Source organism: Myotis lucifugus, unplaced genomic scaffold (assembly GCF_000147115.1).
Source record: "Myotis lucifugus unplaced genomic scaffold, Myoluc2.0 scaffold_195, whole genome shotgun sequence".
Taxonomy (NCBI): Eukaryota; Metazoa; Chordata; class Mammalia; order Chiroptera; family Vespertilionidae; genus Myotis; species Myotis lucifugus.
Window position 1 is genome coordinate 1,602,685 of NW_005871243.1, and position 12,191 is coordinate 1,614,875.

The 12,191-nt window shown below is 37.9% G+C and overlaps 1 protein-coding gene across 15 annotated transcripts in view; it reads right to left on the reverse strand.

Annotated features, from left to right (window-relative positions):
• The window catches only part of LRRFIP2 (LRR binding FLII interacting protein 2), a 105,849-nt gene that overhangs the window by 62,700 nt on the left and 30,958 nt on the right, over positions 1-12,191 (reverse strand). For 12 of the 15 annotated variants that reach the window (XM_023760896.1, XM_023760895.1, XM_023760897.1 and 9 more), the window contains exon 3: positions 5,476-5,562. In XM_023760896.1, coding sequence (XP_023616664.1) covers positions 5,476-5,562 — 87 coding nt within the window. Of the gene's footprint in view, positions 1-4,271; positions 4,323-5,475; positions 5,563-12,191 lie in introns of all 15 variants that reach the window. The other 3 variants (XM_023760890.1, XM_023760889.1, XM_014462926.2) reach the window with 1 other exon arrangement.

Genomic DNA, 12,191 nt, shown 5'->3' on the forward strand with positions numbered 1-12,191 from the left:
ATAGAGTAGCCACTAGCCACATGTGGCTATTGAGTATGTGAAATGCTAGAAGTGCAATTGAGAAACTAAATTTTTAATATCAATCAAGTTAAGCCTAAATGTAATTACACATATATGGCTAGTGGTTACTGTACAAACAGTAAGGCAAGTTCAAAGCTAATTTTTATTACACCAAAAAGACCCAATTCACATATTTTACTAAGAGTCTGCCACACAACACTACTCTTACATAAAAAGACAGGTATTTAGGTAGTTTTTAACTACTCCCTCTACCTTGAATACTTCTGCAAAGTGGTAAATATGAAGCAAACAGAAGGAGACCCTTGCATAAAAGAAAATACCCTAGTACCACCATAGAAGCTAGAAGGGTCCTTGATGATCAATTAGTCTGATCCCTTCAAAGTCATAAAGCTGGGACCAGCATTCAGTTCTTTTACTCACCAGACAACTGAACCATAAAGATTCCATCCTACGCTCTGACCGGTTTGGCTCAGTGGATAGAGCATCGGCCTGCAGACTGAAGAGTCCCAGGTTCGATTCCAGTCAAGGGCATGTACCTTGGTTGCGGGCACATCCCCAGTGGGGGATGTGCAGGAGGCAGCTGATCGATGTTTCTAACTCTCTATCCCTCTCCCTTCCTCTCTGTAAAAAATCAATAAAATATATTTAAAAAAAAAAAGATTCCATCCTACACTGGGAAACTCTATACTGGTTACATAGAAAGAACATTAAGAAAATAGCAATGTATCCTGATTTATACTCAGAGAGTTCTCCTTATCTGAAAGAACAGTTTCATTCCCCAGTTATAGTAGTATTTATTTTTATATTTTTTAAATGTTTTTATTAATTTTTAGAGAGGGAGGAAGGGAGAGGGAGAGATAGAAACATCAATGATGAGAGAGAATCATTGGTCAGCTGCCTCCTGCATGCCCCCTACTGGGGATCAAGCCCACAACCTGGGCATGTGCCCTAACGGGGAATCAACCGATGACCCACTGGTTCATAGGTCAACACTCAACCACTGAGCCACACTGGACGGGGTCTACAGTAGTATTTAAATTGCCAGTTGGCTTTTCTTGAATTAACAGAACCAGGGCCCTGCAGAAAAAAGTTTCAGCAAACTGTGGGGTTTTTTTAGGTGCCAATTACAAGGCAGAATATCCAGTTCTTCTAAGTCAGGAAAACAATATGTGTTCATTGTCCTGGGAGTCCTTATTAGTATAAAGGATCCTAGGCTGAACTTACGGGTCAATGCCTTAAAAATTGATGTATATTTCTTTAAGGTTTTCTGGAAATTACTCTTTGATACATTTAAATTAAATTAATGGAAATGAAACATATTCTTATTTTTAAAAGTTCACTTGAAGTGAGAATAACATGGTTTTATTGTTTAAAAACCAAAAGCCCGGTGAATACACATGGCCATCTTCTCTGTCAAGAAATAACACTTAAGTCAGGCTGGAGCCATTCACTCACTTTTAAGCTGCATGCTACTGATTAAGACAGCCTGTTTAAAAGGAGAATCATTGGCTAAACTAAAGATTATATGTTTGAAGGCTCAGAAAGACTTAGGCCTTTCTTGTAGGTTCTTTTGTAACAGAAAAACATAGATTCGGCTGCCTGCCACAACAAAAACCAAACTCATAAGACAGGTGGTTGGTGCAAAAGGAAAGAGGTTTATTCAGGTGCTGCAACCTGGGAGACTGGTGGACTGCTGTCTCAAAGACCATCTCGCCTTCCTGCTCAAGTCTACAGTTCTTATAGGCAGGGCTTTTTTATCTACCCAATTATCTTTCTAGCTTTTGGCATGCTCAGTTTAAGAGCCTCCCCCTGCACCATCTTGGCCAATGAGGGCGACACCCTGGCATTCCCTGGGCTCCCTGTCTATGGCAGGGAAGGGGGAACCTTTTTCTGCCAAAGGGCTATTTGGATATTTATAACATCATTCATGGACCATACAAAATTATCAACTTAAAAATTAGCCTGCTGTATTTGGTCAAACATTTAATTAACTCACCCCTAATGCCTTGGCAGGGCCAGACCAAATGATTTCGTAGGCCTCATATGGCCCAGACATTCCCCACCCCTGGCCTATGATAACATTTTCACCTTGCAATCCATTAGCAGATGTGGTACTCTCTCATACCTTCAAATTCTGGCTCTGCCGATGACTAAGCAAGTTGTTTATTTCACCAATCCTGTATCATCTTATCTATAAAGTGGAGACAGTGATACCTATCTTGCAATATGAAATGAAAACATATGTAAAAACATTAGGACAATGTTCACATACAGAACACTCAAAGTAAGCTTCATTCCTGAGCCTCATGACCTTGCTTTCCCTATTCACATTCCAATATCCCACCCCAGCACACAAAAAAAGGACTAATTTAGAAATTTTTTCATATGGGAAGATTCTCCTTTTAATAACTGACAATCCTATTGTTTGTATATACATTATTTATTTTATTATAAATTTATTAGTAATTTATATTTCATATGGTGAGTATCACATGCCAACTTCTATTATAGGCTCATTGACAGAAAGTAGCTAAAGAGACTAGAATAAGATAAAAAGTGAGATGAAATATCAGTTTGAAAGGAGTAAAAGCAAGTGTCAGAAGAGGTTCGAAGTGATAATTATTCCTATCTGAAACTAAACCCCATCTTCTCTGCATGCCCAAGTCTGAGCTATCATTCAGAACTTGGGTTAGCTGCCACCTGCATCTAAGCCTCTAACCCAAATTGCTCCCCTTCCATGAAAATCTAGCGCACTCATTGCCTGAACTGCACACATTTCACAGAGATGAAACTACGTTTATCTTCATGGCCTCTGAATATAGGAATCAAATATTAAACTTTTAATATAGGCTTTTTGCTTCTAATGTTTTGGTCGGCCCTAAGATATTAAAATCTTAGGCAATTTAATTTTAGAACTATAAAACATAATTAAAAGAAGAAATTAAACTAATATTTCCATAGAAAATTGCAAGCAAAAGTGATTTCTTTTATTCACACAAAACATTCTCAATGCACCATTAGTAATATTAATCCAGTTACATGCAGAAGATACTTTACAGATTCCATTCCCAAATAATCAAACATCTTTTTTTCTCTCTTTTCTAAAATAGCACAAGGAAGAGTATGACAAAGTTTTAAATTTACAGGTCAATATAGTCATAAATATTTTAATTCCGGTTGTACCCTAAAATGCTGCTATAGAAGGGATTTTCTTATAAAAGTTGCTGACTTAGCAATAATTAGACAGTAGTTCTTAACCCTTTAGGGATCACACAGTCCTTTGAGTATCTGATGCTAAAAACACACATGGGCATTTCATATACATACATACTAGCGTATATGTATATATATATTTTTTCAAAATTTTGTGTGAGATTTTATGGCTTCATGTCCCAAGCCTATTCACATACCAAGTTAAGAACCCCTACAATAGGAGACAATTGGGGAACTCATCAACATTGGAAAAAATTCAAAGTTAGGAATGATTCACAGTAACTAATATTCACAATTTGCTCTTGTAGCTAACAAATTTGGCAGTCGTGGTAGAAGACTTGAAAAGGAAATGGGATTACTGAAAAATTAAGAGTAATTTTCAAAGGAGATGGAAGAATGACTCTCAATGAAGACCCTGCTAACTTTGTGTGTGTGTGTGTGTGTGTGTGTGTGAGAGAGAGAGAGAGAGAGAGAGAGAGAGTGAGAGAGAGAGAGAGGAGGGTGATGAAGAAGAAGCAGAAGAAGAAGAAGAAGAAGAAGAAGAAGAAGAAGAAGAAGAAGAAGAAGAAGAAGAAGGAGAGGAGGATGAAGAAGTTGATGAAGAGGAGGAGGAGGAGGAGGTGGAGGAGGAGGAGGAGGAGGAGGAGGAAGTGGAGGAGGAAGTGGAGGAGGAGGAGAAGGAGAACAGGGAAGGAGGGAAAAGGGAGCAAGAGTAAGGGGGAGAGGAGGAGAGAGGGAGAGAGGAACAAATTGAAGGGAAAGAAGAACAAACCCATAGAAAGAAAAAATACTCATCTACTCAATCTTTCTTGGTCAGAAGTATTCCTTAGATGAGTGTGAGATTGTAGACTACAACAGAAACGGTTGGACTCCAAGTACAAATTTTGATCACTAAAGACAGAAGGGAGAATCTCTGACCTTTAGGTTCAAACATGCCAACCACTTTTACTTTGCAAACTATTAGTCAATGTTTTACTTCAAGATTGCATTATTTCAGCAAGTGATCACAACATGCAGGACAGGCAATCCTGGCCTACCAGCCACTTGTGAATCTGTCCCCACTTCCGATCAAAGGAATGATGAGAATGCTACAAATGCAAAAGTTTCATAAACTAAAGAGTTTCCAAGAGTTACTGCATTCTCTGAAAAGTCTTAAATTAATTGTATACATTTGCCCTGAAGTGCAGATTGTTGACTCAAAGTTACACATTCAAAATACAGAAAATTACTAAGCTAAATATGTTCAATAATAAGAGACATATGGTTCTCTGTAGTTTAGAGAACCATAAATAGAAGTTATATTTAATAATTATCTCCTTATAATTTACTATAACTTTAGGAGTATAAAAAACAATGCATTGCCACGTTTTCATTTCAAGTCAAAAACTGCATTCAATATTTAAAACTATATATGAGGTTAAAAAATATTACAACATATTAACGATCTTTCTTTTTGTGTTTAGCTATAACAATATGGAAACTATATACTTCTCTTAATCCATTAGCAGAAGATACACCAGCAATGTCAAAATAAAGTGCTTAGTACTACCCTGCAGGTTTTCCCCCTTTATATTAATACAGCATCATAAATATGTTTATGGGAATTTTCAGAGTTAGGTCAATATCAGAGGAAAGGCTAAAAAAAAAAAAGAGCATTGCCAAATCTCAATATACCTATTTTTAAAATTTGATTTGCTTCTTTCTGGTGATAAAAGAATACTGAAATTTATTAACTACAGAAAAGTATAAGTAAAATTAACCATAATTCCACCATAGACAAAGTATTGATAGTAACCACTTCTTTCTAGTAGTTTTTGATCCTATATATGGGTACCAGGCTTTGTAACACAAAATTGGAGTCTTACAAGTCTTACAGTTTGTTGCTGTTGTTGTTTTTCATTTTCTTACATGAATTTTCTGCCGTTATTAAATATGCTTAAAAACTATAAGGTTGAGTAACGTCACAGTGCTTTACTGTGTAGATATCATAATATAATTACCTGAAATTCTAAGATATTTAGAACTATAGTAAATAACATAGCAAGAGTTATATGTGTTTGCTGTTATTATTTAAAACAAATATCACATTTAACTTGCTGATGTATAATGGATTGTTAAGATACAAACAACAGGTTACACTCTTCCCAGTGTTTCAAAGGGAACTAGATTTACTTCAGAAGTAAACTAGCCAAATATGGTTTTTGAGACTAGCACGAAATTAGGGTTATTCCCCTCAATTACCTCTTTTTGCTGTCGTTCCAGTTCTCTCATGCGTATATCTCTTGCTTCTGCCCGGGCAGCCCGTTTTGCTGCCAGTCTTGCCTCTGCCTGAAAAGTAATATAAAGATTCAGCTTTGTTTAAAAAGAGCTACCACCACTACCTCTACCCCAGGGGGGAGAATAAGGAGCAAATAAGACACGACCTTCCATGGGGTAGAGACTGGGGAGGGCAAGATATCCTCTATCAGCAGTTTGACTGACTTCAGTCAAATCCTTATATACTCATTTCTCTCTCCAGTCCCAGAGTCTCTCCTAAAATCCAGGCCTTCACCTTTAACTGCTTGCCTTGATTACTCATTCAAAACATTTCACACAATTCATTATGTATCTCTCCAAACTTGCTTTTCCAGAATGTCTTTCCCTAGCAATTGAATCATATAAATTAGAAATATCAGAATAAACCTCTATTTCATTTTGCACATTGCCAATGTCCAGTCCCCAAGTATTGTCAATTCTCTACCACTGAGTTTCTCGCAAACCTATCCTGGCCTTTTTGATTCCACTGTTTCTGCTTGTTTCAGGAACTCTTCAATGTCTCTCTCTTTAAATTGAGATATAATTCACATATTATCAAACTCACCAATTAAAAGTATGGTTCTGTGGTTTTTTTAGTATATTCACCAGGCTGCACAACTATCACTACTAATTCCAGTACTTGTCCATGTGTACCAGTTGCTCCCATCTGCGGCCATTCCTGGGCTCTACTGTGCTCTATTAAGCCTCTCTTCAGACTGTTTGCTTGGCAGGAGGTATTCTCTCCTATTCAGCTAAAATATTACCTTCTATGAAGGCCCGATTCCCTCTTTCATCGAGTAATACTGTACGCACATGCCTCTATTGTGGCTTTACTATGCTGCATTGAAGTGACATGCTCTGTCACCCCACAACTTGCATGCCTCAATGTCTGCTAAGTAAACAAAAGAATTTCAAGCCACCAGCCGAAGTCTCAAGGAAATGAGACCAGGAAATAGCTTGATGCACCACATGAAACAAAAATCTTCTCTCTGGTTTCTATCTTGTAGTGGTTTCCTCTGTTCTTGGCCACATCCTAACTCTGATTTCAATCTCCCCTTCTGATATCTACAGCAGTTGTTTCTTCTCATTTGTTATATCCATGCCCACGCCTTATACTAAGAAGTGGTTCAGCCAATGTTTAAAAGGGTCTACTGTGTGTAAGCTATTATGCTAGATGCTAAAAATACAGAATAAGATATGACATCTCTGCCTTAAAGAAGTTCACAATCTAATTGAGGGAGACAGAAACACAATGTTTACAAGGAGGGAAGCATGCAAGAGGGAGCAATTAAGTTACGCCTGGCAAGGTCATAGCAGGCTTCTAAGAGGAGGAGACAGTTTAATAGTTAACATTTATTCAACTACCCAATTTTGGAAATTTCCCAGTCAGCTTAACTGGCCTTTCAGTAGCAAAAACCCTAGGAAGTTACTGTAGTCTACCAACCTCCAGCTCTAAACACTGACATAAATTTTACACTGGCCTCTATCTTTTAAAAACCTATATCCCCACCCTGGCCAGTGTGGCTCAGTTGGTTGGAGCGTCATCTGTATAACAAAAGGTTGCAGGTTCGATCCCCAGTCAGGGCACATACCCAGGTTGCAGGTTCAATCCTCCGTCAGGGGGAAAGTGGGAGGCAACGAATCAATGTTTTTCTCACATCGATGTTTCTCTCTCTCTTTCCCTCACTTCCTCCAAGATCAATTAAAAATAAAAATAAAAAAGACTATACCCCCACTTTCCTTTATTTTTTTAAAGTACGCTCTGCCTTCTCTATCCCTCTATGACTAAGCACCACTTTATTAGTAGAGTTTGTATTTACAGAAAAAGACTACAAGTCTAAGTTAGAGAGCAAATACATTTTTAAATTACAAAGTATCATTTTCCTGGGAAAATTTTTCAAACCTCTTTTTTTAATTTAAGAAAGCCATAACATTGTGTAGGAGTTTTCATTTCCATGTATATTAATTAGCTTTGTACTTGTGGCCTCCCTTAGAAATTTATCAAGAAGGCCAATTACATCCTTCTAATATCTATAGCCACTTCTGCACAATAGATACTAAAATGGGACTTCCCTCACCAAACCGAAATTATAGATCATTGAAATCTATTCTCGAACAAAACTTCTTTTACAACAAAAGGGAGAGGAACCTGACTACTGTGTAACAGAAAGAACGTGGACTTCTGAGCCACAAAAACACCCTTTCCCTCCCTTTGTCACTTAGCCAACTTGATCAAAACTCAGATGTTACTTCCCTTGGACATGGTCCTGAAGAAGGAAGGCCCCTGGACAATCTGGTTCTTTAGATACACTGCTACCAGATGCCTAAGGCAGCACGGATAGGAGAGGCCAATCTAGCAGACAAAATGCGTGCTCTATACTTATACTCAGTGATTTTAACCTCTTCTATCTCATTGCACACATAAACTAATTTTTAAATTCTGCAGCACACCAAAAAATATATTTTTTGCCAATCTGACAAAAAAATAGGTATAATTTTGATTCATTCATTGTTGTGTTGGCATTTTTTATTTGACAATCTAAGGAAAAGAGGTCAGTGCCCCTGACTAAATAGTCAGGTATTGTAAGTTTTAAAAATTCTTGCAGCACACCAGTTGAAAATTGCTGCTTATGAAAAGAAAAACAAACAAAAAAACCCAACAAAACAAAACAAAAAGAAAATTGCTGCTTATAATGATACATTTTTATACAGACCAATTATAGCTACACAAAGCATACTCCTGGGTAGTAACACTAGCATTCTCCCCTCAGAATACAATGACATGAAAGAGCTGCTACAGATTTAACACTACCTCACAAATGTAAAATAAATGGGACATCACAATAAAAGACCACAAAAATTCACCCAAGTACAAAACAAAGTTGGATAAAAAGTTAAACACAGAATTACCATTTGATCCAATAATTCCACTTCTGAGTACATAGACCAAAGAATTGAAAGCGAAGATTCAAACAAATATTTGTAAACCAATATTCGTAAGCAGCATCATTAATAAGAGTCCAAAGGTGAAAACAACCCAACTGTCCATCAACAGATGAATGGATAAACAACGTGAGTTATACATGTGTATGGAAAAGGGTGCAGTAATAAACCATAAATTCTTTACTGTACAGGTCATGCCATGGTGGGTAGTCAGGCCCCAGACCTGTAACTTCTTTAGTGAAAGGTTTTTAAGCAAACCCTATCTATTGTTCTTGCGCATCAAGGTGAACATACCTTTGAAATGCCAGAAGTAATACCCTCCAAGGCGTGTAACCACGCTCAAGAAAGCACATAATCTGGTTAACTATCATGTAATCCAATCCCACCTTGCTTTCTTCCGCCTTCACATAATCTTCCTTACATTCCCTCCTTAAATTCTAAATGCATAAAAGAAACCGAAACTGTTATTCTGGGGAGCATCTGAAATCTTGCTCTCTAGCATATGTTATTAGTTTTGACTCAAACTCAAAAATTTCCCATCGGTTTGTTTTTACATAGCTATACAGACACATGAAATATTATTCGGCCTTACAAAAAAAGAAACTTGACACATGCTAAAACATGTGCAGCCTCTACTGAAAACAGCTTAGCAGTTCCTCAAAACATTAAATATTGACAATAATATCCAGCAACCACCTCCAGATATGCACCTAAGAACATATGTCCACACAAAATCTTGTACATGAATGTTCATTAGCAGCATTATTCACAATAGTCTAAAAAAATTAAAACAAGCCAAATGTTCATCACCTGATGAATGAATAAACAAAATGTGGTCTTATCCATACAATGGAATATTATTCAGCTATAAAAAGAAAAACTGATAGAGGCAGGCTACAACATGAATGACCTTAAAAACATGCTAAGTGATAAAAGCCAGACACAAAAGGACACATTGCATAATTCTATTTATATAAAATGTGCAGAATAGACAAATCCAGAGGCTGGGACATGGGGAACATGGAGAGTGATTGCTAATTGTTATGGGGTTTCTTTTTGTGCTGACAGAACGTTCTGCAATTAGAAAGTGGTGAGTGCTGCACATCCTTGTGAATGGACTAAACACCACTGAAAATGTATACTCTAAAATAACGAATGTTATGATATTTAACTTATATCTCAATTTTAAAATTTTTAGCAAAGAGTACTGGGTACATAAAAAAATACAATGCTGAAGATAAACTAATAGTAAAATATGCAACATTTCAGTACATAAAATTCAATAAATAAAACAGGAGAAAAGAAATCTATCTAGTGATCTAGTTTGGAAAATGCCAACTTACACTTTTTTTTTTAATCAGTCTTTATGAATTTCCAAGACAGGGATAAAATAATAAAGCATTTTTCAGACTTACATGACCACACTATGAAATAAACCCTAAATAATTCTTCAAGGATTGTATTCCAAGGAACACATGTAGGAAATAATGATTAAACTTAATGGCAGTATACCAGAATCCAATTCAAACTATACTAAATTCTGTTAAGGGGTAACCTTACCTCTGATTTTAATATTTATACCAGCGGTTCTCAACCTGTGGGTCACGACCCCTTTGGGGTCGAACGACCCTTTCACAGGGGTCGCCTAAGACCATCGGAAAACACATATATAATTACATATTGTTTTTGTGATTAATCACTATGCTTGAATTATGTTCAATTTGTAACAATGAAAATACATCCTGCATATCAGATATTTACATTACAATTCATAACAGTAGCAAAATTACAGTTATGAAGTAGCAACGAAAATAATTTTATGGTTGGGGGGGTCACCACAACATGAGGAACTCTATCTGTATTAAAGGGTCGCGGCATTAGGAAGGTTGAGAACCACTGATTTATACAATTAAAATAACATTATCAGAATAATCTCATAATCAAAACCCAAACTTTCAAAATAATGTGGAAGATAATATAACTACTACCATTTCAGCAGTTACCTAAGCAAAGCTAGATGCTTATTTGTCTTTAATCCACAAACTAACTCCTTGAGGTACGGAAAGGTTCAGTAACTTGCCCAACAGTCCTTGGCCACCAAGTACTGCAGCTGAGATTCACATCCTAAGAATCTGACTCTAGTTAACACTCTTAACCATGTTGCCACACTTGTATCTTTAAACCCCAAGTATAAGAAAGAGCATATCCTTAGACAAATAATAAAGGTTTACTTTGGATGAATTCTCCTAAGATTTTTCAACTTAACATAAATTCTTTCTTTTCGAGGGAAACCAAGATGGCGGCATAGGTAAACACCGGAGTTTGCTGCCTCGAACAACCACTTCAAAAATACAACTAAAAGACGGAACGGACATCACCCAGAACCACAGGAAGGCTGGCTGAGGAGAGACTCTTCAACTAGAAGGAAAAACAACAGCATTACGAGGCTTAGAGGAGGCGCAGTGTGGAAAATTTAAAGGTACGGTGGTGCGGCGGTGCGCGCGCAAAGCGGGCTGGTGGATGAGGGCGCGGTTGTCGTTTTCAATCAGGAGTGAGTCTCAGACTCTGGGCTACAGATCCGGGCGAGTCTCTAGGGACCCTGATTCAAACAGGAGAAGCGGGACTGTCTGGCTACGGTCCCTCCGAGGTTTGCAGCGGTTACAGGGACAGAGAGGCAGAGCCCCTGGAGACGGACTGAGAGCAGCCATAGCTTGTTCCCTCCCCCCGCCCCTGTTGAGCCCCCCCCCGCCCAACCCCTGCGCAGAGCCATTTTGCCGATCCCCTCAGGCAAAAGGCTGGACTAGCGCCTCCCCAGAGGGACTGAAGTTTTTCGCACAGCTGATTCCTATAGCCAGTCGGCCTGGTGGTCAAATCCCTCTAGTGTTAACTACAACAATTAAGGCTTGGCTAGAACAAGACTGCGCACAAAGACCACAAGGGGGTGCACCAAGAAAGCATAAAAGATGCGGAGACAAAAAAACATGACAGAAATGGAGGATATGGAGCTAAGAATCGCAATTTTGAGGGCTTGCAAAAAACTTGTGGAGAGCCTCACGAAAACTAATGAGACCCTCGATGCTACGATAAAGAAATTAGAAAGTAAGCATACACGGACTGAAATAAAGAATATTATACCCAATAGCAGACCAGAGGAGCACAAGAATCAAACCAAAGATTTGACAAAAAACACCCAACTGGAAAAGCAAAATGAAAAAAGAATCTGAAAGTGTGAAGATAGTGTAAGGAGCCTCTGGGACAGTTTCAAGCGGAATAATATCAGAATTATTGGGGTGCCAGAAGATGAGAGACAGCAAGATTTTGAAAACCTATTTCAAGAAATAATGGCAGAAAACTTCCCCCACCTGGTGAAAGAAATGGACTTACAGGTCCAAGAAGCACAGAGAACCCCAAACAAAAGGAATCCAAAGAGGACCACACCAAGACACATCATAATTAAAATGCCAAGAGCAAAAGACAAAGAGAGAATCTTAAAAGCAGCAAGAGAAAGAGACTCAATTACCTACAAGGGAATACCCATACGACTGTCAGCTGATTTCTCAACAGAAACTTTGCAGGCCAGAAGGGAATGGCAAGAAATATTCAAAGTGCTGAATACCAAGAACCTACAACCAAGACTACTTTATCCAGCAAAGCTATCATTCAGAATTGAAGGTCAGATAAAGAGCTTCACAGACAAGGAAAAGCTAAAGGAGTTCATC